This window comes from Herpailurus yagouaroundi, unplaced genomic scaffold (assembly GCF_014898765.1).
Source record: "Herpailurus yagouaroundi ecotype Mexico unplaced genomic scaffold, PumYag 196, whole genome shotgun sequence".
NCBI lineage: Eukaryota > Metazoa > Chordata > Mammalia > Carnivora > Felidae > Herpailurus > Herpailurus yagouaroundi.
In genome coordinates, this window is record NW_024412427.1 from 16394615 (window position 1) to 16418436 (window position 23822).

General features: G+C 50.6%; 3 protein-coding genes across 6 annotated transcripts in view; all 3 read left to right on the plus strand.

Moving 5' to 3' along the window:
* Nucleotides 1–13362, plus strand: part of PTPRA (protein tyrosine phosphatase receptor type A) — a 115948-nt gene extending 102586 nt beyond the window's left edge. For 3 of the 4 annotated variants that reach the window (XM_040447515.1, XM_040447517.1, XM_040447518.1), the window contains 4 exons: nt 5671–5796; nt 5876–6027; nt 11876–12011; nt 12745–12819. In XM_040447515.1, coding sequence (XP_040303449.1) covers nt 5671–5796; nt 5876–6027; nt 11876–12011; nt 12745–12819 — 489 coding nt within the window. Of the gene's footprint in view, nt 1–5670; nt 5797–5875; nt 6028–11875; nt 12012–12744 lie in introns of all 4 variants that reach the window. The other variant, XM_040447514.1, reaches the window with a different exon arrangement.
* A 2514-nt stretch (nt 13363–15876) lies between these two features.
* LOC121012422 (progonadoliberin-2) lies at nt 15877–20242 on the plus strand. The gene is given in 3 exon segments (XM_040447521.1): nt 15877–18947; nt 19067–19141; nt 19144–20242. Coding segments are annotated over 3 exon segments (492 nt in total). The 5' UTR covers nt 15877–18793; the 3' UTR covers nt 19407–20242.
* A 101-nt stretch (nt 20243–20343) lies between these two features.
* MRPS26 (mitochondrial ribosomal protein S26) lies at nt 20344–22303 on the plus strand. Its single transcript, XM_040447519.1, has 4 exons — nt 20344–20597; nt 20692–20838; nt 20928–21051; nt 21785–22303. The coding sequence occupies exons 1-4, from the start codon at nt 20386–20388 to the stop codon at nt 21917–21919; spliced, it is 618 nt and encodes a 205-aa protein (XP_040303453.1). The 5' UTR covers nt 20344–20385; the 3' UTR covers nt 21920–22303.
* Nucleotides 22304–23822: the final 1519 nt, after the last annotated feature.

A 23822-nucleotide genomic window follows, 5' to 3' on the forward strand; every position in this document is an offset into this window, starting at 1 on the left:
ATAAGAGCACCTGGCTCCACGTCTCCGACACAGACAGTTTTGCCACTCACCACTGACAAAATCCACAGACCGAGAGACATGAGTGGAGGTGAAACAAGAAAGGAATTTATTTCAGTGAGGCTGACACTGGGACGATAGCAGACTAACATCTCAAAGACTATCTCTATCTAAGTGCTGAAAATATTTCTAGGTTCATGTAAGGAAGCTGTGGGACAAAGTTCAGTGGGTACGTGCAGGTGGGCAAAAAGGTCAGGTCGATCATGGTCAGACATGTGGGGTCTTGCTGAAGTCATGGCAGTCATTATTTCCTCGGGGATAATTTCAGTTCCCATCCCTGGATGCTTTGCTTGCCGGATCTTTTGCCTGCGTTAAGAGAGAAGCTGGAAAGAAAATTAATCAGAAAGTACAGACTGAGGTCAAAATGGAAGTGGTTAAAATCCTCTTCCAGAGCCACCGACTCCTCCACTTTTCAGCCTGGGACTCCCCACTCATGTTCTCACCTTCGTCCCTACTCTCTCTAGAGTTTTTGTGATTTGTCATTATTATAATCCTTCCCTTGCTAACATCTGTTATTCCCCCCGGTCTCTTACTTTCATGGCTCATTTTTCTCTAAGAAATCAGACAAGAGCAGGTTCATCTTCCCTCCTGCAAGCACCCACCTCCTCAGATCTGTAGGCATTCTCTCTCCTTCTCTCCTATTGTAGCGGGAGGGGGTCCCTGCCCCTCTCTGTCCACCTGTCCACTGTGCCGGGCCCCCCCCCCACCCCCGCCTTCTCAAGTGTGTTGCTACAGCGCTCTCTGACCCAGTTACGCCAACCAGCCTTCGCACTGTTGCACTTCCTGTCTTTACAAGATGGAAATCTCTCCTGTCCCACAGTTCCTTCCCTCTGCCCCCGTCTCTCTGTACCCCTTCCTTCCCAGCACAACTCCTTTGAGGAGTTGGCTTCCTCCCTTCCACTTCTGTCCTCATCCTGTTCCTTCTCGGTCAGGATCACTGGTGACTGCCTTCTTGCCCTTCCAAAGGCCTTTCTTCTCTCTTGTCTCTCTGGTCCTTTTATTGCAGCATCTGAACACTCAACACCTCCCGCCTCTTCAAAACACTTTCTTCCTTTGAATTCTATAATATCACCCCCTCACTGGCCCAGCAGTTCATTTTCTTTGTGACCACCTCCTCCTCTGCATGACCTTTTAATCATTGAGGTGTCCTCGACTCAGGCCTTAACCCTCTGTAGTTTGTCTTAACGCACTATCTTTTGAGGACCTCATCTAGTCCTGTGGCTTGAGATGCTGTCTATACACCAGAGTTCCCCAAATCTGTGTCTCTAACCCAGCCCCCTCTTCCCACTTGTGTATCCACGTACCCACCCGATATCTTCACATGGCTCTCCGTTGAGGATCTCGAACTCCACCTGGCCCAGATGAAACTTGATTTCCTCCTTCCCCCATACTAGTCCACCCCAGTCTTGCCATCTCAGTAGGTGGTGCTGCCTTCCACCCAGTTGTTCAGGGAGAAGTCTAGGAGTTCCCTTCATCGCTCCCCTTTCCTCACTCCTCACACCGGTGAGGTCTGACCTGTGCTGACCATATCTGCTTCTCTCTAGTGTAACTACTGACCCGTCCTAGAAACCACCGTCCCCTCACCTGCACCACTGAAGTAGCCTGGCAGCCCGTCTACCTGCTTCCATTCTACCCACTTTTAGTCACCTCACATGGCAGCCGGAGATCATTTTGAAAACATAAACCTAACTGTGGTCACTGCTTAAAGTCCATTTGGGGCTTCTTGAGATCTTGAGGGGAAATTTACTTATGCATACAAAATTTAGGAACCTTTCATATTGATATCCAGTCCCAAGACTTGAATTATATTGTTCTTCCTCACAGTTTCCCTTGCTCATTTTATTTTTTTTTTTTAATTTTTTTTTTTCAACGTTTATTTATTTTTGGGACAGAAAGAGACAGAGCATGAACGGGGGAGGGGCAGAGAGAGAGGGAGACACAGAATCGGAAACAGGCTCCGGGCTCTGAGCCATCAGTCCAGAGCCCGACGCGGGGCTCGAACTCACGGACCGCGAGATCGTGACCTGGCTGAAGTCGGACGCTTAACCGACTGCGCCACCCAGGCGCCCCCCCTTGCTCATTTTAAATACAGTTTCCATTTTCCCTCGTTCCCTTCTGCCCTCTAGCTGCTGAGTGGAGCATGGCTTCTGAGATGGGTCACAGCCTACTCCCTGCGAGGGGGGGGTCCCACCTTTGCCCTTGCTTTGTGTTCTGCACAGGCCTGGTCTCCAGCTCACATCTCCCTCCTCAGCAGGATCCCAAGGCCTTTGTAGCCCTGGGCATCAGTAGGTACGGCTGCTGGCCCCTGTTCTGGATTCCTCAGGTCCCCATTCTGCCTGCTTAAGGAAGGGGGTTCCTCTCCTTTGGCCCAGAGAAAAGTCACCCCAGGAGATTTCTAAACTGGAGCTGTTCTTGTGTATTCCAGAGCCTTCTCCCTCAAAACTTAGTTCCCTAACTCTGTATCCCTGGAGGCCTCCTTCCAGTTTGCTCCTTTTCTTCTCTGTTGTGCCTCACCACTAAGGTCTCAAATACCTGAAAGCCATCAACTGTGGGTCCGTACTATTTCTTTTTCTAGTCATACTGTGATTCTAGCTCATACACTTTATTTCTCTCAAGCCCATTTGGATCTTAGCACTGGTAATGATTTTAAAGTTCCAGTCTTCACTCGTAGCTGGTAAGCTGTGTAAAGGCAGTGTTGGGAGGGAACTATGGCAGCAAAACTCATTCCACTCACTAATGCCCTAAAAACCAACATAATCTCTTGTTTAAGAGCCTTAATTAGAATTTTTTTAAGCTGTTTTTCTTGAGAACAGGTCCCAGGGCCCCAACCCCCAAGGCATCCCCAGGGCCCCCAGTGGGCACATGGTGGAAAAGCACTAGTCTATGACATTGCTGTGATCCACCACTTTAATAATTCTGTGTTTTAGAATGAGCTCAACATCATTTATAAAGTGGGTAATGAATGATTACACATATGAAAAGCAAGAAGAGTCACTAAAATGGACTTCTAATGATTAGTTTATTCGGACTGAGAGACTATTGGTGATTTTTATTTTTCTACTTCTCATAATTTTCCCAGTGAATGTAAAATACATTTGTGGTTGAGGATTTTAAAATTGCCAGTAGTGAAGTGTCCGAGATCTTCACCGAAATGCTCTGAAGAAATGGACAGTATAACTATATTGTTTTATTTATGTATTTATAGCCTGACCCATTCTGCAAGCATTGAACAAATTCATTTACCAGATACTGAGAGCCTACCACATGCAGGCAGTGTGCAAGGTGCTGGGGAGACAAAGATGAAAAGTGGCAGTCTCTTCCCACAAGGAGCTGTGGAGGAAATTGAGCCAGATGCCAGCAAGACAGGCCATAAACCATCTCCTGCTCACTAGCAAGGACAGCAGTGCGGGTGCCATTGCAGGATCAAAAGATAAAGAAGAGGGGCTCCTGGGTGCCTCAGTCAGTTGAGCCAACTGGTTGAGGTCATGGTCCAAGGGTTGTAGGATCAAGCCCCGTGTCAGACTTCGTGCTGAGCATGGAGCCTGCTTACGATTCTCCCTCTCTCTCCCCCAATCGTCTCTTTCTCTCAAAAAAGAACAAAAACAAGATAAAGAGGGAAGGGATGATGGGGTGCCAGTGTGGCTCAGTTCAGTATCTGACTTCCACTCAGGTCATGATCTCATGAATGAGCCCGCATCGGGCTCTGTGCTGACAGCTCAGAGCCTGGAGCCTGCTTGCGATTCTGTGTCTCCCTCTCTCTCTCTATCTTCCCCTGCTCGCTCTCTGTCTCTCTCTCTCTCTTTAAAATAAATACACATTAAAAAAAAAAAAAAAAGAGGAAGGGGATGAAAGGGTGCTGTGGCCTGTTCTGTCTGAAGCACCATGGCTGGATGGGAATGTCACTGGGGCCAGTTTCTCTGGCTTAGCAGTCTGACATATGTAAACATCTGTAAGATGTGGAAACACCCCAAGGGAACAAGGGATGGGGAGGCATTGGAGCAAAGACATTTCTCTCCACCCTGCCATTGAGTGTTGGATGCAGCTGAGGTGATGGTCAGAGCTCTTCAGAGATACCGTAATATATTGCAAATTAGACTGTAAGTAACACCGAAACGTTAAGGGATTATGTCCAGTAAGGGAATTAAGTTTTTAAATTTACATTTGACTCGTGAACAACATGGGGGTTGTTGTTCAACTCCTAGCACCCTGTTCCCACTTTGTGCAGTCAGAAATCTGTAGGGGCACCTGGGTGGCTCAGTCAGTTAAGCATCTAACTTCCGCTCAGGTCATGATCTCATAGTCTGTGGGTTCGAGCCCCGCATTGGGCTCTGTGCTGACAGCTCAGAGCCTGGAGCCTGCTTTGGATTCTGTGTCTCCCTCTCTCTCTGCCCCTCCTCTGCTCACTTGCTCTCTCTCAAAAATAAACATTAAAAAAAAAAATCTGTATATCCCAGGGATGGAAGCTATAGCATATGAAATATAGTCAGTGGTATCGTAATAGCGTTATATGGTGACAGATGGTAGCTGTGCTTGGGTGAGCACAGTATAATGGATAGATGTGCCAAATTACTGTGTCATATACCTGAAATTAACACTGTGTGTCAACTGTACTTCAATTAAAAAAAAAAAAAATCTGTGCCGGGGCATCTGGGTGGTTCAGTCGATTAAGTGTCTGACTCTTGGCTTTGGCTCGGGTCACGATCTCATAGTTAATGAGTTTGGGCCCCACATCGGACTCTGCACTGACAGCACAGAGCCTGCCTGGGATTCTCTCTCTCCCTCTCTCTCTGCCCCTCCTCTGCTCTGTCTCTCAAAATAAGTAAACTTAAAAATTTTTTGAGAGAAAAAACCTGTCTATAGCGTTTGACTCATCAAAAATGTAATGCATAGGGGCTCCTGGTGACTCGGTCGGTTAAGTGTCCCGACTTCAGCTCAGGTCATGATCTCACAGTCTGTGAGTTCGAGTCCCACATCAGGCTCTGTGCTGACAGCTCAGAGCCTGGAGCCTGCTTCGGATTCTGTGTTTCCCTCTCCCTCTGCCCCTCCCCTGCTCATGCTCTCTCTCTCTCTCTGTCTCAAAAATAAAATAAAAACATTAAAAAAAAAAAAAAAAAGATTCCCTCTGCCTCTCCCTTTGCCCTCAAAAAAAAAGTAAAAAACAAACAAAAAAAAATGTAATGAATAGCTAGCCTACTGCTGACCTGAAGACTTATTGGTAACATAAACCGTTAGCACATATTTTGTATGTTTTACATATTCTATACTGTATTCTCATAATAAACTAGAGAGAAAAGAAAATGGCATTAAGAAAATTGTAAGGAAGAGAAAATACATTTGTACTATACTGTATTTATCCAGAAGAGTCTGTATATGAATGGGCCCATGCAGCTCAAACCCGTGTGGTTCAAGGGTCAGCTATAGATGTCCTAGTGAGGATCAGAAGTTAATTGGAGTGATATTAAGTAATGTAATGGCACTGAGGTTTTGGTACCTTGGAGATGAAGTGTGTCCAGTAAGAGCTGGCTAAGAAGGGACCAGGCAGCTCAGAAAGCAGCCCTGCCTCTGCCACACATCATATCCCGGATGCCTCACCTCTCCCATTTGTCTCTCCAGGAGAAATGTGCCCAGTACTGGCCCTCGGATGGAGTAGTGTCCTATGGAGACATCACAGTAGAGCTGAAGAAGGAGGAGGAATGTGAGAGCTACACCGTCCGAGACCTCCTAGTCACCAACACCAGGGTAAGGTGGCCGGTGGGTGCGCCTCCTCCCACGGGGAGAGCCACGGTGCCCTGCATCTCTGATCCCCCTTCTTCCAAAGGAGAACAAGAGCCGGCAGATCCGGCAGTTCCACTTCCATGGCTGGCCCGAAGTGGGCATCCCCAGCGACGGAAAGGGCATGATCAGCATCATCGCAGCCGTGCAGAAGCAGCAGCAGCAGTCAGGGAACCACCCCATCACTGTGCACTGCAGGTACCACTCTCCCCAGCCCTCTGAGGGGCAGAGAAAGTGACGAGAGGCAGGCAGGGAAGGCGACTGTGAGCATCCCGGTGAGCATGTGGCAGTCAAGTTTGACGACCATCACGGGGCCAGATGATAAGAGCGTCTTGGTGTTTGAACTTCACATTAAGTGCTAGGGAATCGGTGACATTAAGATATTGGGCAGGAGGAGGATTTGAGACCATGATGGGATACAGGAGAGCAACAGGGGAGACTGACAGTGGAGAGACCAGTTGGACAATGTGGGGGTGAGGGTCTGGCCTCCTTAAGAAACAGAGGAAAAGAGGGGCACCTGGGTGGCTCGGTCAGTTAAGCATCCGACTTCAGCTCGGGTCATGATCTCACGGTCTGTAAGTTCGAGCCCCATGTCGGGCTCTATGCTGACAACTCAGAGCCTGGAGCCTGCTTCGGATTCTGTGTCTCCCTCTCTCTCTGCCCCTCCCCTGCTCATGCTCTGTCTCTCTCTGTCTCAAAAATAAATAAAAACATTTAAAAAAATTTTTTTTAATAAAAAAAAGGAAACACAGGAAAAGAGAAAGGGCAACGATTTTCAAACAGTTTGAAGAAAAATAAACAAAACTAAAAACATACTTGTGAAAGAGGAGTCCAGGGTGTAGGATATATCCCAAGTGTGAAACGGGATTACTGATAGTAGTTGGTGTCACTGATAGAAGATGGTAAGGGGACTCATTTGAGGCGGGGGTGGTGAAGGTGAATTGTTTGGGGCATGTTTGATTGCATTTTATTTAAAAAAAAAAATGTACCATGAGTTTGTATTGCTTTTATAATTAGGAAGAAAAAAAAACTCTTAAAAGAGAATGAAAACTAGAGTATAAATCCCTGCCAATTAGTTTTAAAAATAGAAAAATGAGCAAAGGAACTCCTAGGAATGTATCCAGTGAATGTGCTTCAGGAAGGTTGTAAATTATCTAAACATTAATAGGGGACTGATTCCATAAGCTCTGATGTATCTCATGCTACAGAGCTGCAAAGATTAATGAGGAGTCTGCTTATATACTGGGTATGGGTTAATCCTCTAGACTTATTGTTTTGTGAGCAAGGCAAATGAGAGATAGGGAAAGAACGTAGTTTTCTGTTGGGCGGCACCTGGCTGATTCCGTGGGTAGAGCATGAGACTCTTGACCTCAGGGTCCTGAGTTCGAGCACTATGTGGGGTGTAGAGATCACTTAAAAATATCTTAAGGAAGGGGACACCTAGGCAGCTCAGGCAGATAAGCATAGCTCAGGTCATGATCTCAAGATCATGAGAACGAGCCCTGAGTCCCTTGGGATTCTCTCTGTCCCTGTCTCTCTGCCCCTCCCCCATTCACATTCTCTCTCACTCTGTGTCTTTGCCCCTCCTGCCCTTGCATTTGCATGTGCACACACTCTCTCAAAATAAACTTTAAAAAAAAAAGTAAAAATAAAGGGGTGCCTGGGTGGCTGAGTTGGTTAAGGATCCAACTATTGATTTTGTGTCAGGTCATGATCTCATGCATCGTGAGTTTGAGCCCCACATCAGGCTCTGCACTAACACTGTGGAGCCTGGTTGGGATTCTGTCTCTCCCTCTCTCTTTGCCCCTCTCCCACTTGTTCTCTCTCTCTCAAAATAAGGAAGGAAGGAGGGGAGGGAGGGAGGGAGGGAGGAAGGAAGGAAGGAGAAAGGGAAGAAAGGAAAGAAAGAAAGAGGTAAAGGAAAGGGAGAGGAAAAGAGGAAGAAAGAAAAGAAGAAAGGAAAAGAAAAAAGCGAAGAAAAGAAAGAAATCTTAAGGAAGAAGTGGCCAAGTGCAGCAGCTACTACAGACGGATGGTAAACATGAAAAGATGCTAAACTTTACTAGTAATATTCTGAGAAATGAGGATGAAAATAGTGCAGCGTGGCTTTTTATCCATTGGATTGGCAAAATTAAAAGGATTCCTTGGTGGGGTGCCTGGCTGGCTCGGTTGGTGGAACATGCAGCTCTTGATCCTCAGGGTTGTGCGTTTGAGCCCCATGTTGGGTTTTGAGATTACTTTAAAAATTAAATTAGAAAATAATAAATAAAAATGTTAAGGAAAAAGGATTTCTTGGCCTGCCCAGATAAACACTTCTTTCCCTACACTTTTTTCTCTCCCTTGGTCACCCTCTCTTGGCAAACTCCAAATTCTCTAGCTACCCTGCGTCTGCACCGTGCAGCTGAGTGTGGCTGAAGAAAAGCACTGGGTTACAGGCCTCATTTTATGATCCTGACCGCTGGTCTCATGGTGGGCCCTTAGCGCTGCCTTGCTGTCCTTCCGCACCTTCCACTCTTCTAGACCAGGGCTGGACCTACTAGGACCCACTGCCATATCCCGCCTGCCACCTAGTTTTATATGGGTCTGCAAGCTAAGAACTATTTTTACATTTTTAAATGTTTTTTTGGTTTTTTGGTTTTTTTGTTTTTAAATCAAAAGAAGACTAGAGGCGCCTGGGTGGCTCAGTCAGTTAAGCATTCGACTTCGACTCAGGTCATGATCTCACAGTCCGTAAGTTCAAGCCCCAACTTCAGCTGAAGCTCGAGCCCCACTTGGGGCTCTACAGTCCTTCTCCCTCTCTCTCTGCCCCTCGTTCATTCGTGCTCTGTCTCTCTCAAAAACAAATGAATAAATTTTTTAAAGATTTTTTTACTCAAAAGAAGACTATTTTATGACCTGAAGATTGCTTGAAATTCAGATTTCAGTGCCCCCATATAAGGTTTTATTGGAACACAGCTATGCCCATTTGTTTCTGTACTGGCTGCTCTGGTGCTCCAGCAAAAGAGTTGAGACCATACGTGGTGCTCTCCTCACCTCACACTGCTGCTCAGCACATAAGAAGTCAGAGTTGCGCTGTTACATCTTGATTTTGTCTTTTCTCAGCAAAACCTATGATGTATTCTATCTGGCCCTTGATAGAAAAGCTTGCCAGACTTTGTCCTGTATGACTATTTCACACCTCCTCTCAAACCTAAAACCACCACTGCCTCTTCTGTCCTCACGCTTAAGAGAGGACGGTGATTTCTGTTTGACGAAGAAAAGAGAAGCAATCCGAACTCCCACAGGCTCCCACCACCACAGCTGCCAATCCACCTGCCGTGGTGCTGTGGATCCTGCATCCCTCCTGTCCAGTGGATGAGTTGTCTGAGCTCTCTCTGTAGCCCATTACATTAACCATCTATTGCTAATCTCCGCACCTTAAAACAACACACATTTAGCTTACAATCTCTGTGGTCAGGAGTCTGAGCACATCTTAGGCAAGTCCTGCGCTTCAGGGTCTCACAAGGCCGCAGGCAAGGTTTTGGCTGGGGCTGCGGTCCCATCTGATGCTCGATTGGGAAGGATCCATTTCTGAGCTCACCTGGTTGTTAGTAGCATTCAGTTCCTTATAGGCGGCTGTACTGAGGGCCTCTGTTGTTTGAAATTCCATGCCACATGGACCTTCCCAGTGTGGCGGCTGGCTTCTTCTAAACCAGCAAAAGAGAGAGTGTCTCCTTGCAAAACAGGCATTATGATCCCGTGTAACATCATATGCGTGTCGTTAAATACATCCCATCACGCTTGCTGTAAATCTGTTGGTTAGAAGCACAGCACATGTCCTGCCGACACCCAAGGGGAGGAGATCACACGAGGGCATGAACAACAGAAGATATCGTGGGGGATCGTGGGGGCCATGGTGAGGCCTGTCTGCCACACACACCCTCCACTTGGATATCAGTTCCATCCGCTTTTGTCTCCTCAGGACTTGACTTCAGTATCCTACATCATCAGGTTTTCCTCTGAATAACTGTCTGGATAACTACCACCTTCATATAGATGTGCTATAATTTCTCCCATCTTAATATTTTAAAAACTCTTACCTCAGGGCACCTGGGTGGCTCATTCGGTTGAGCGACCGACTTCAGCTCAGGTCATGATCTCACGGTTTGTGAGTTCGAGCCCTGCGTCGGGCTTTGTGCTGACAGCCTAGAGCCTGGAACCTGCTTCTGATTCTATGTCTCCCTCTCTCTCTGCCCCTCCCCCACTCATGCTCTGTCTTTCTCTGTCTCAGAAATAAATAAACATTAAAAAAAATTTTAAAAAGAAACAAAACTCTTACCTCTAATTTCCTTCCAGGTAGCCCTCTGTTTCTGTTTTCCTTAATAGTAAAGCTTCTCAAAAGATTTGTCCAGACTAACGCCCCAGGTCCTCTCTCCTCATTCTCTCTCTCTGTCCCATTCCAGTTAACCCCTTTCCTCCCACATTCCATTGCAGCTGCCCCAGTGGGGGCTACCTGTGACGTCCACGTTGCTGAGTCCAGAGATCATTCTGTCTCGTTACCCTTGACCTTCATCAGCATCAAACACAGTTGACCACTCACTTCTCTGTGGAATGCTTTCAGCAACACTTCTCTCCTGGTTTGTGTCCTCACTGACTGATTCCTCCTCATCCATGGTCCAGGGCCTCGTCCTTGGACCTCTTGTGAGCCCATCTTGTCACCTGGCTTTCATCCCAACTCCCACATGTCATTATCACTGGTGCACCCTCGCCCCTAAACTCCAGATTTATATGTCTAGTTACCTACTCAACATTTCCACTTGGGCATCTTCAGTTTAAAGGGTTCAGATGAGAACTTCTGGTCTTTCTTTCTAAGCCTTCTATTTGCACAGCCTTCCCCCAAGTCAGTAAGTGGCATCTCCGTCCCCCAGCTAACTCCTGTGAGAAGCTTTGGAGCCATACTGTTCTCCTTGTTTCCTCACCCATGCACATCTCATGTTCGACCTTGCTCTACATGGAAAGCAGTTTCAGAATCAAGTATTTCTCCCTCCCTCCAGCAGCACCTCTCTAAGCCACCACCCCTTCTTCCCAGTACTTATACTGGCCTCGCTGATTTCCCTGTCCCACCTTCCTACCTGTTCTCAACACAGCAGCCTGAGAGACACTTTTAAAACTTCAGTCAGGCCACATCACTTAGAATCCCAACATGATCTGAGGGCTCTCACCTCGCCCCGACCACGCTCCTTCCTTCTGTCCATCCGTCCATCCATCAGATCCAGCTACACAGCTTCCACACCTGGACATCCTGCCTTGTGCCTAAGATACTCCTCTCCCAGACAGCTACTGGGCCTTGGCCCTCGCCTTCTTCCGGTCTCTGCTCATGTGACCTCCTACTAGAGAACCTTCCCCAACCACCCTGCCTAGAACTCCTGTTCCTCTTTTTCCTTCCCACACTGCATATCATATTGTCTGGGGATACTGCTCCCCTCCACAGCCCCTGCCACACAGCAGGCACTCAGGAAAGGTCTGCTGAAGCAACTGATGACATTGAACAGGGCAGATAATATCATGGTCAGAGCCTGGATTCCTGGGACTTAGGAAGCAAATGAGAGACACGGAAAAGAATCAACACACACACCCCAGCGTAGAGGGGCAGGGTTTCTCAGGAGAGGAAAGACAAGATTAGAATCCCAACATGAGTGAGCAGCGGGTCAGGGCAACTCAGGCACATTTGCAGGTAGACAGTGAAGGCTCAGTGCTGGGTAGGAGGGGGGTATGTGTGAGGTTCTTCGCTGTCCTGTGGGCAAGTCCCTCAGCAGGCAAAGTGGGCCGTGCAGGAAGGACAGCTGGGGTGCCACTTCCTCCTCAGAGCAGACTGAGCATGTGGCTTACTTGGAGAAGAGCAAATGGGCCTCCTGCCCCAACCCACCCCAGCAGCTCCATTAGATGACAGCCCTTCCCAGGAGCTGTCACCATTACCCTCGGCCTTTATGTGCTTGCTGCCGCTGTCTTCACCTTATCAGCACAGTGGGCTGTAACAGATGTGGTAAGTGCATCTGCTCTATTACAGCGCAGGGGCAGGACGGACGGGGACCTTCTGTGCCCTAAGCACAGTCCTGGAACGGGTGAAAGCAGAGGGGATTTTGGACGTCTTCCAGACCGTCAAGAGCCTGCGGCTACAGAGGCCACACATGGTCCAGACACTGGTATGCTGCCCACACCACCGCCCCATCTACAGCCCTTCTTTGTCGGGGCCATCTCAGGGGGAGGCTTTTCCAAGCAGCCCCTCCTCCCCCAAGGTGCCCCATACAGAATGAGCCTTGCGGGCATTGAGAGCAGAGGGGCACAGCCCTGCCACCAGTAAGAGAACCAAGCGGACTCTGTGAAGGCTAGAGGGGGTGGCTGGGTGCCCCACGGGGCTCCATGGGTCCTGGCGTGGGAAGTCTCAGGAGTGCTTCCTTTCTTTGGTTCAGGCTCCTGACCGTCTCGGTGACCAGTAACCACCGAGTATGGGGATAAGCATCCAAAAGGGTCCCTGAACCTCCGAGAGACATGTCTGAAGGGGAAAGAAAAATACATTTTAAGAGTTTGGGGAGTTGGTGAGGCTTTGAGAGCCAGGGCGCCTGCAGCTTGGCTACCATGGTGAGGTGTGGGCCCCACAGAGCCGTCTCCCTGCTTGTGTGGTTTGCCAGCCCAGCACACTCAACGTCTGACCACTGTAGGCCTAGGACGACATCTTCCTCTCAGCTCACCTCCATCCAGAGGAAATTAGCTGTACTCAACCCAGAAGGAGAGTACAGGCAGGTCAGGGCTCAGGTGCAAGTCCAAGAACGTTCATTTCCTCTCGGTTTTCCATTTTTTGTAAAATAGGTTTGTCAGGAACTGCAGGTACCTTGTTCTTGTCAGTAACCCTGGCTTTTCCCTCCTTGTGCTCTCCAGGAACAGTATGAGTTCTGCTACAAGGTGGTGCAGGAATATATTGACGCATTTTCAGACTATGCCAACTTCAAGTAAGAGGCGATGAGACCCGGTGGACAGGAAAATTGCCTTTAATATTTTGTAATATTCTGTTTTGTTAATATACCCAAAATTGTGTATATATCTTATAACTGTTTTAGAAATTGGTACATAGGCTTCTATTACCTATTAGGTGGAGATTTTATATGTAAATGTGTTAGCACTGATAGTCCTTTTTCCAATGTTTTATTGGGGAATTAAATAGTGTGATGTTTGGATTGATATCGTGAAATCCTCTGCCTGGAAATTGGGCTGTATTATTCTTTGGTTTAGACATCTTTTCCTGAAGAAGAAACACAAAACTCATTCCAGGTAGCTCAGTGTCAACTAAGAAAATAAGCACAAAGTTCTCAGAGCTCTTGAGGAAACTGGTTGTCCTGGTGCCTACCCCCACCCCACCCCCCCGTTCTGTAAATAATCCCTCCCCTCTCTACCCCCTCCCCCACCACTCACAACCCACTGTGGGGAGTAAGGGGACCAGAGCGGTATCTCTGGCACCACACTAGGGATTATCAGGTAATAAAAGCTTTGACTCCCTAAGGAAGCGTCTCCCTTTGTCTGGGGTGGGGCAGCTGTACCAGGGCCAGGGCTCTCCCAGGCCACTCCTGGCCCTGCTCTCAGTGTGCTGTCTCAGCTGGTCTCAGAAGCCGTAGTCTTCTCGACGACTCCTTTCGGACCCGCGCAGCCTCTCCAGCTCTTAGCTAGTTGCCAGGACCCATGTCTCATTCTCAGCACGTCTTTGGTGCGGTGATCCCAGCCAGCCTCACTCCCTGGGAACATGGCCAGGGTCCCCACTGTTTGCCTAGCGCGGGGCATGGAAGAGAGAGGAGGTAGCTGGCTAAGTAATGCCAATCTGGATTGTGCTACAAAACTCTGGATTGTGTTGCTTTGTCCAGGATAAGCCTTTATATCCACACTTACTGGGTTAAATAGCTTTCGTTTAATTTAACAAAATTTCACTTCATTTCATATTTGGACTTTTTTTTTTTTTTTAATTTTTTTTCTCAACGTTTTTATTTATTTTTGGGACAGACAGAGACAGAGCATGAACGGGGGAGGGGCAGAGAGAGAGGGAGACACAGAATCGGAAACAGGCTCCAGGCTCCGAGCCATCAGCCCAGAGCCCGACGCGGGGCTCGAACTCACGGGCCGCGAGATCGTGACCTGGCTGAAGCCGGACGCTTAACCGACTGCGCCACCCAGGCGCCCCCATATTTGGACTTTTTTATAAGAAGTGCCTCAGACCCAGAGGCCAGGGTGATGGGAGTCTTCGATCCCAACTTGGTATCAAGCCTGACGTATTACACAAAAGCGTCTAACTTTTGTGTCTTAAATAAGATGGGTGTTTCATTTATTTCTCATGTAACGGTGTGCCCAGTCCAGAGACCTAGTGTCCTCCCATCTTGTGGTCCCAGTGTCCCTTTAGGATGTTATTCGTGTCCTTGTGGCTGAAGCTGGATCACCGTCTTCTCCCATGGAGAAGCAGAAAGAAGATGGAGAGCAAGCAACCTCATTTCTAAGGACATGAAGCTTCCTACAGCCTTCTTTCCATTTGCACTGATACCCCATTGGCTAAAACTTAGTCCTAGGCTGTACCATAGGACAATAGAATTGCTAGGAAACGTAGTCTTTGGTTGGCACAGCTGGGAGGGTGGGTCTCTTCGTTGCCTCTCATCCTCATGAGCAGCTCCTGATGGGAACAGGAGCGTAAACTGGTTGCCACAGCTGCGACAGCCTCAGTGCGAGGCTGAGAGAGTCTTGTGGCCTGTGGGGCCTTTTTCAAGAAGCAGGGATAGGCCCTGGGCTACTCAGGCTGTCAGGAGTGAGAAGTGGCACTCCATTCTGGGCTGTGGGGGCACACTCAGGTCATTGCTGGTGTGCTTTTTGGCGGAGATGGGACTTGAGCTACCCAAGGGATGCTGGGAATTTGGATGAGCAAAAGGAGGCAAAGTCATACAGAGCCACATTACAGAAGGCCTCAGAGCCCAGGTGAACAGATGGGTTGGCTCCAAGATGGAAGCCAAGTTCACCACATATTCAGGATATCCTCAGGAGGCAGGGGCACCATGACAGACAACCTCTGGAAGTTTCTGTGAGGTGAGTATGTGTCAGAAGTACTCGGTCCTTCTGTAAGAACTAAGGAACTCCAAGGGGCAATAAATTAAAAACTCAGTGGTTTTCAAAGAAGCATAAGTAAGTTAAGCAAAGACAGAATATGAAGGATTTCTGAGGAGAGGTGCCATGTTTGGGAAGGAGACCCTGATTTTTTGCAGGCTACCTCCTGGCAGATGGAGAAGAGCAGGCTGGGGTCAACAAGCTACATAGCCAACTTATAGGAGAGCCCTTCTCATGCCTGTGCTGCCTCGCTACCCCCCACCAGGCTGCCTACCTCCTGTTGCTCGGGCTGGCATTGAGCAGCTTACACACCAGTGCTTACAAGGGTTTTTACAGAAGGACTGAGAATCTCTACCAACTCACCAGTGTGGGCTGGCAGCTTTCTGCTGGAGTCCACGCTGATTTGCTTGGTGGCTAGGCCAGTATTTTAAATACCACTGGTTGCTTAACAGACATCTTCAAGCAGGCCTTGCATGGTTGCAAGAGACATAAACCCAACGGGAACTAGTCGAGGCTAAAGGGAAGTGTATCAGGGCTCACACCACACAGTCGTGTGAGAATGGCAAGGGCAATTGCTTCATCTATTGCCCATCTCCCAGCTAGTTAGCTATGCCCCAGGGAGCGTGAGCCAGTGCAGATTTCTCAGAAGGGGGAGGGCGAGGCATCCAGTGCCCACCGTGCTCAGACCTCACTTCATCAAGTCAGCACCCTCCTGGGTGTTCAGTTCCCTTCAACACCCCTCTGACCACCACCAAATGTACAAGTCTTTGATTTAAAAAAAAGGGGGGGGGGGGTGCCTGAGTGGCTCAGTCAGTTAAGCGTCTGACTTCAGCTCAGGTCATGATCTCCTGGTTCGTGGGCCCAAGCACCTACATCAGGCTCCATACTGACAGCAGAGCCTGATTTGGATCCTCTATTCCCCTCTCGCTGCCCCTCCCTGACTTGCGCACTCTCTCTCCCTCTCTCAAAAATAAACAAACATTTAAAACATTTAAAAAACAAACACCACTTCCCCCAGGCCTAAAGTCTTCTGCCTTTATGATAGACTCACTCTCACCTCTTCTATAGTTCATCCTTTCTTTCCAGTTCCCGGGGATCCACTCTCTGTCCACTAGTTCCTGCCTTCTGACTTTATCCTCACTCTGGAGCCACTGCTCCTCCTTTCTCCTTCTTCAGAGACTGGCCATTCCTGTGGTCTGTAGGTTATGCCTCCTCAGCTCTTCTCCAACCCTGAGCTCCAGGTCGGCTTCCTGCCACGTGACTGCACGTGGTGACCCACGGCACCTGTCTCACACTCCCAATGCCCAGGGGTTCACCCTGTCTCTCCAGAGTCTTCGGTCCCTTCCTCCAGCCTTCCAGCATTCTCTGCGCCTCCCTCCCTCCACCCCTAGCCCACAGATCCAGACCTGCCAGCAGTTCCTGTGTTGACTTCTCCATTTTGTTCCTTATATTGGAGCACCGCTGCTGCCCTGTGTGCGGACTCCAGCTAACTCTGTCATCCTTCATCCAGACCATCTGCTCAGGGCTTTGTGCCCCTCTGTGCTCCAGCAGCACCCGAGCACACTGCTCTATGCCTCTGCTTTCCCAGCCGGCTACAAGCAGTTCCCAGACTGGAATGAAGTCCTATCCTCAGGACCGAGCACTAGTTGCTCAGTGGTGAACACATGGCTTTCTGTGTCCTGCTGAGAGGGATATGAGGATCAATTCCAGAGTCTACAGTCTGGAAGAGGACAGCAAACGTCCCTGAAAAGCTATGTATGTGGCCAGAAAGAAAGGAACAAGAGCATCCTTTGGGAAGCTTAGTTCTGGTTTGGATGTCTTAGGAAAAACCACAAACAAACTACAGAAAAAATAAAGGCACCCCATTCCTCTTTTAAAATAAACACAAGGGACTTTGAATAAAACATTCTGTAAACCCAAACCAGAACTAAGCTAGTTTACTGAACTCAAAGGAATCATTTTCACTAAACCATAAAACAAATGTTTTTCCTAAAAATTACTTGGTTAACCAACACATATAGGAACAAAGTATTTTCCAAAACAATTTCACTGAACATACAATGCACACATTGTTTGGAAATTGATGTGTGCCTTCCTGCAAGGGAAGCTGAAGTCCAGGCGCCCATGAATAACTGGTGCCTGTTGTGCCATCCCCTCCCCCTTCTTTGCTTCCGGATTTGATGCACCTGCTCTCCTAATGACTGGCCACCACGCCACCAAGCCTGACCCTGGCCCTTGCATTTGCTGTTCAGCCCAAATGTGGAAATTGCCTATTAACCCTGTAAACAGGCCTCTGCCCGCTGCCCCCGCTCCAGGCGAATAGCTGGTGGAAAGCTAATAGCTGGTCCGTGGTGGAAAGTTGAGCTGATGCAGAATGAGAGGCAGGGGCATGTTTCAAGTGTCTAGGTGAGCTGTGCCAAACTCCACGAATAGTCTTGGGTTGAGCACAGGATGGGGAAGGCTTGGAACCTTGAGAGGAAAGATTATATTCCTACCCCCTGCTCATAGGCCCACAGATGCTGCACTGCCCCCTTAGCTGAGCCCCCTCTCATGGGCCTGCAGGGAGGAGAGAGAAGCCCCACCCAAAACTACCTCCATCTAGAGCGACCCAGCCCTGGTGCTCAGGTGTGTGGATGAGGTTCATTCCATCCACCCCCTTTTACAGTTGAGCAAACAAGCCCTTAGGTCCCCATGGCCTCCCCCAGACCTCTCCACAGGTTGCTGGCTCCCCACTCAGGCTGCCAACTGCGTGGGACACGGGTCCCCAGCCATTGCCGCCTCCGGGCCACAATTTCCTTTTCGGGTCAGGGAAGACTGAGGGCTTTGTCGGCCTAAGGGCAGGAGCCTGAGGATGCAGCCCCGGAAGTGGGAGGAGGATTCTTAAGGGCGTGGCCCGGCTGGAGCAGTCCTACCACTTCAGATCCCTGGGAAGACAGGGAGCGGGAGCAATCTGGTGACCCCAGGGCCAGTGGCTAGGAACATGCACTGGGAAGGGAAGAGTGTTGGGTGGCAGGCTACTCCCCCTCCCTTCATGGAGACGTCACTGGAGTCTGGGCCAGGAGCAGGGGGAGGAGTCACCATAAATCCCAGAGCTGGCTGGCTGGGGGTCCCACTGTCACCTGGAGGAGCCACCTCGTCCACAGCTTTCCCTCCGTGAGTGAAGAGGCTGCTTTCCCCCAAGGGCTGGGACTCCTGGATGGCAGTCTGTCCTGGGTGTATGGCACTCTGTTCCTCTTCTCCCTCCCAAGTCCCTCTTACCCATGAATCACGTCCCAAAAAGAACCCTTTCCCTTTCTCTCCCCAACACTGTTTCTATGCCTGCTGCCTCTAGTGTGGGAGGGACGAGGGGTAAAAGCACTTGCCCCTGTCACCACCACACACATCCATTCCACATCCCCAACTGCCATGGAAGAGAGATGGCAACCCACAGAGAAAAGGCAGGGTGCTGTGCACCAGGTGCCCCCAGTGCCCCTACACTGCTGCCTGTCTCTAGGAGGGCTCCCCTGACCCGAGTCTCTGTTACTTTTTCCAACCTTCTACTTCTGGAATCCCTGACGGGAGGAGGGGTAGGCCTGACTGACCAGGAAGGGCCCTCAGCTGGCAAGGCTGGAATCCTCTATGCCCTGGGGGGCGGGGGGGGGGGGGTGTCTGGGGAAGGCTAGCTGCCTCTGGGGTCCAGATCCCTGGACTTCTGGGATGAGGAGCAGTAGCAGAAGAGGGAAGGGCATTAGGAACCACTAAAGCTGCCCCTGAAGCGCCAGCTGTCCAAGGGGACCCCGGAAGAAAAGGAAGGAGGTGTGGATGGAAGTATCCGCCTTCTTGAGTGCTGTCCACTATCCGTGGGAGCAGCCCTGTCATGGCCGGCTGCAGGCTAGGCCTTCTGCTACTGCTGCTGCTGACTGCCCACCCTGGACGCTCGAAGGCTCAGCACTGATCCCAGGGCTGGTGCCCCAGAGGAAAGCGGGCTTCCAGCTCAGCTCAGCACCCACAGCATGTCCCAAGGCTCCCAGGTAGGTTAAGGGTCTCCCCAGCCTGAGTGGGAGGAAGAAGGTGCTGGGTGGAGCTCCTTCACCTACCGTGAGCCTGGGATGGGGTAGTGGGCAGGCCACAGCCTTCGCTCCCTTCTGAGGAAGGGTCCTGGGCACTGCAGCAAGCAGACCAGACAAGGCTGCCCATAACCTCCCAAGCGATGCCCTGGCTCCCCTTAGAACAGTGTGTCCTGGGAGGCCAGAACCATAGGCTGGTGGTCCCTCTACAGGAAGCAGCGCCTGGTGCAGACACTGCTGGTAAGAGAGAGGCCCAGGCATTGGCCACCAGGGGCCATTATGGCCAAGGACTTGGGCTATGTGGACAGAAGAGGGGGTAATGAGAAAACACAGAGACGCCCCCTGCCAAAGCACCCTCAGGCACACAGCCAGATGCCATCTGCTATTCTTCCTATTTCCCAGAATTCTTGGAACAATTTATGATAAGATACTTATGTTAAAGTAAAAGATTAGAAGCCATTAGTGGAGTACGAGGAGACAATTGTGCTTAAAACTTCCATAAGTAAGACCATAGCTGTAGCGGGATCCTCTAGGCTTCTTTCTCATCATCAGGAGAACCCAGTGTGTCTCCCAGTGGGAAGAGATGAGGAGTGTGAACTCACACTAATAGAAGGGGCCCCAGAACCAGGTGGTCACTGCACTAGCAATGACTTGGTGATTGCAGAAGACCGAGTGCAGAGATGGATTACTACTATTTTGCAAATTTATTTTAAAGTGCACCAGGAGGGCGCTAACTGAAGGAGAAAGTGGTAAATTCCCATAAGGCAAAAACTTATCACCGAGTTTAAGTCGGTGTGAGCTCAGGCTTTTACATACCAGGTTAAGGGTGGGCAACACCCAAGGAGCTACAGAGCGCCCACGCTGGGTCCTCTAGCAGCCAAGGCGCGTCCGCCAGAAGGCCACGTCCAGCTCCGCGGGGACAGGTCTGGAGGAGAGGGGGCGGGCAAGGTCGTAGCTGGGCTGCCAGGGCATCTGCTAAAAAGCCCGCTTCCTCCCCGCGCAGACCGAACCTAGAGCGCCGCGCCCTGCAGCCCTCCAATAACGATGTGAACTCCCTGAAGCTACTGCCTCGAGTTCTCTCAGTCGTCCCCTCCCTTGCCCACCCGCGCTGAGACCCTACCCCGCGCGGGGGCTGGAGGGACAAGGGCCGGGCCCGCCGGCGGGAGGGACACGGGGCGGGTCATGGCAGGCCTCGCAGGAAGGGCGAAGCCAGAGCCAGCGGGCCGGGGGGGTGGACGCAGACGTGGAAGGGTAGATGCAGATGTTGGCAGGTGCGCTCCCCTTGACCCGGCTCCAGGAGATGGGAGGCGGAGCCCGCGGACTACGAGTCCCGTGGTGCCCCGCGCCCGCTTCCAGGCCCCGTGATGCCCTGCGGCGCGCCGGACGCGGGGCATCCTGGGCCATGCTGCGCGCGCTGAGGGTCCTGGGGGCAAGACCCCCGTGCGGGCCTTGGGCCCCGCTGCTGCAGCCGGTTCGCGGCCGCAAGACCCGCCATGACCCGCCGGCCAAGTCCAAGCTCGGGCGCGTGACAACCCCGCCTGCGGTGGATCCTGTAGAGTTCTTCGTGCTGACGGAGCGTTACCGACAGTACCGCCAGACGGTGCGCGCCCTCAGGTGTGTACGACTTAAGGGGAGGCGGGCGTCGGCGCCGTGGGCGGTGTGTCCGGGCGGGCGTAGAGGGTGCCGACTTTGGCGCGTCTCTGCCCAGGCTTGAGTTCGTGTCCGAGGTGCGGAAGAAGATGCACGAGGCCCGGGCCGGGGTCCTGGCAGAGCGCAAGGCTCTGCAGGAAGCCACTGAGCACCGCGACCTGATGGCCTGGAACCAGGCGGAGAACCAGCGGCTGCACGAGCTGCGGTGAGTGGGCCGGGAGGCGGGGCGGGCCGCTGGCTGGCGCGGGGGAGATCCAGTCGCACTGAGTCTCTGCCTGTTGCCCTCCACCCCAGGTTAGCAAGGCTGCGGCAGGAAGCGCTGGAGCAGGAGCAGCGGCAGGCGGAGGAGAAGGCCCGGCGGGCCCGAGAGGCACAAGCCTGGGCGCAGCTCAAGGAGCAGGAAGCGTTGCAGCTGCAGGTGGGCCGTGTCTCCAGGGGCTGGGGCTAGAGGCCAGGAACTCCGCCTGGGCCGCACTCGGAGTCCTGGGCGCCGCGAAATGGGGCACTGGCTGCGTGCAAAGAGAGAGCGAACAGCCTTGAGTCTTGAGAGTTAGCAAGTAGGTGAGGATTTGGGAAAGATGGCGTGCGAGGAGAGTGCCTGGCAGGCGCAGAAGTAAGAGTTGACATTGGAAAGTGTTCAAGTACTTGGGTGATGGTAAGCCTGCATCTGGGAGGGACCCCCGGTTCCACAAGGAATTCGTATTTTGCCTTACAGGTGATAAAGTCGTTGAAGTTATATTCTAGGCTAGGATATCAGGTATGAGGCTTAAAAGCAGACCAGTTAGGAGTGATCCAGCAACAAAGGACGGGGTCTGAATTAAAGTAACAGAAGGAGAAGGACAAGTTTGAGAGAGATTAAGAAGGACATTGAGGCAACATTGAGGAACTGATTCCACCTAGCAGGTCCAGAGGTTGTCACAACTGGTGCGATTTCTTATCTGAGAAAGACGAACGTGGTAAGGCTGCCTGATATTTTTCCACTGGAAGTTCTGCAGGATCGTAGCTGTAGTGGGATCCTCCTCTACAGAGGTTCTAGGCTCCAAGCATCCATCCAAAGAGAGCTGGAGCCTCTCCCTTAGTGGGCAAAAGGTCAGCAGGCAGCAGGCATGTGCTGGAGACTTCCATTCAGCTGGCCTTCTCTCTCACAATAGGAGGAGGCAAAAAATTTCATCACCCGAGAGAACCTGGAGGCACGGGTGGAAGAAGCATTGGACTCCCCGAAGAGCTACAACTGGGCCATCACCAGAGAGGGCCTGGTGGTCAGGCCACAGCACAAGGGCTCTTAAGGGCCCAGTAAGGACAATGCCTACCCAGGGACCATGTGTGTATGGGGTAGGAGGGTTGGGCCTGATCTGGAATAAACCAGTTGATGTTTCTTACGAAGAAGGAAGCTCAACATATTCTGGTGTGGCCCTCACATTCTGGCCTCTGCACCCACCACTTGGTCAGAAACTCCCATACACAATGCCCTGTTCTACACCCATGTACAACTCTGCAAAGCACCAGACCTTAGAGGTTTCCATCTCACAGAAGCAGAATGGATCATAGTCCCCTCAGGCAGCCAGGTCGTCTACTAAGTGTCATCAAAGACTGGTTGGGAAATTACAGTCCTTGGGCCCAACTTGGCCCGTTGCCTGTTTTTGTAAATAAATTTTATTGGATCACGGCTACACTTGTTCACTGACTACTTTCACACTACAGTGGCAGAAATGGGTAGTTGCAACAGCGACATTTGACTTGCAAAGTCTAAAATATTTTATACATGGTTTTTACAGAAGAAATTTGTCAGCTCCTGATCTAGAGCGTTAGGACTCCAACCAGATTATCAAGTATCACCCAGTACCTGAGAAACAAGCTAACCACTAGCCAAAGACCTGCTTCTGCCTGACCCTGAGATTTGGCGGCTAGGGTCTGGTGTGCCCAAGACACAAGACAAGGAGGAGACCCCATTTCTTCTGGTGGCTCTTTCTACCCATGGCCTCAGTGGTTCACATGCATCCTGGCACTGCCAGCTTCCTTGGACCATGCCCCAGATTGGTACTGGTTGACCTTCACAAGGTCAATATGGCTTATCAAGCACTTGGACCAAACCCTACAGGTACCAGAAATACTTGTAATTGAAGTTCACAAGGTGGAATAAGTGAACATACAGATTTATGGCCCCTATTCAGACACAAGTCCTCATGTTTCTCGGAGCCAGAGCTGGTGCCCCTTTGTCACCGTTCACCTGAACTTGCCCAGTTACCATCAGAGGAAAATGAACAGAATCCTAGTTTCTTTCCCCAGCTCCCATGTTGCTGAGACGATCTGGAAACACCTAAGACGTGAAAACCTTTTAGGGAATATGAGCCACCCCTCAACATTTAGGTGAGGAAGCAGGTATAGAGGTCCAGTGGTTATATCGCCTTGTACCCAGCTCCCATCAGGGCCTTGCACCCCTGACGGCAATGGCCTCCCTTCTCAGGCTGATTAGTGTTTTCTCTGGCAATGAGCCCAGGCACAGGACAGTGCAGTTCTTGATTTCAGGTGCTCAGTGTAACTTCTGAGGTGAGAGCTGATGGGTGCACACTGTGGGCCATGGGTTGACAACTGTGCCCATACCCTTGGGCTTTGTTGTGGTAAGAAGTGGACCATCTGGTCCCCTGCAGTGGAAACCTGTCACATGGGACCTGGCCTGTGTCAGGAAATCCGGTTTCCTTCTTGCTAAGTCCCTGCCCTTCTGCACCAGGATCCAGACACAAGCGATCTGTCTTCACCAGAGAAGAGTGTATCACACTTGAAGCTCTGTCTTTGGGCTGCTTATTTCCCTTGGGCTGCAGCTGTCCTTTAGGGTCCTGCATGGGGCTGTAATTCCTTAACATTCACTGCTGATGCCAGTATGTCATGCAGAAGCACCTGTAAACCAAGCTTTGGTGTTTTTATTTTTCACCCATCTTCCTGGTATAGGCACCGATAGGCAGCTTACTGGTACCTTCAGGTTAAATCAAGCCCAATCCCATCTGTACCTATATCTAATGGATCATAGAGTGTCATTAGGTGCATAGGGAAGTTACCGTATCCTGCCTGGTCAAGACTGCAGTTATGTGGTGTCCCTCGGAAGAATGCCTAATCTCTAATAGAACCCTGATAGTTAACCTGATGGCCTCAAAGACACCAGGGGCTCTTCTGAGTTTTACCTCAAGTTCCAAA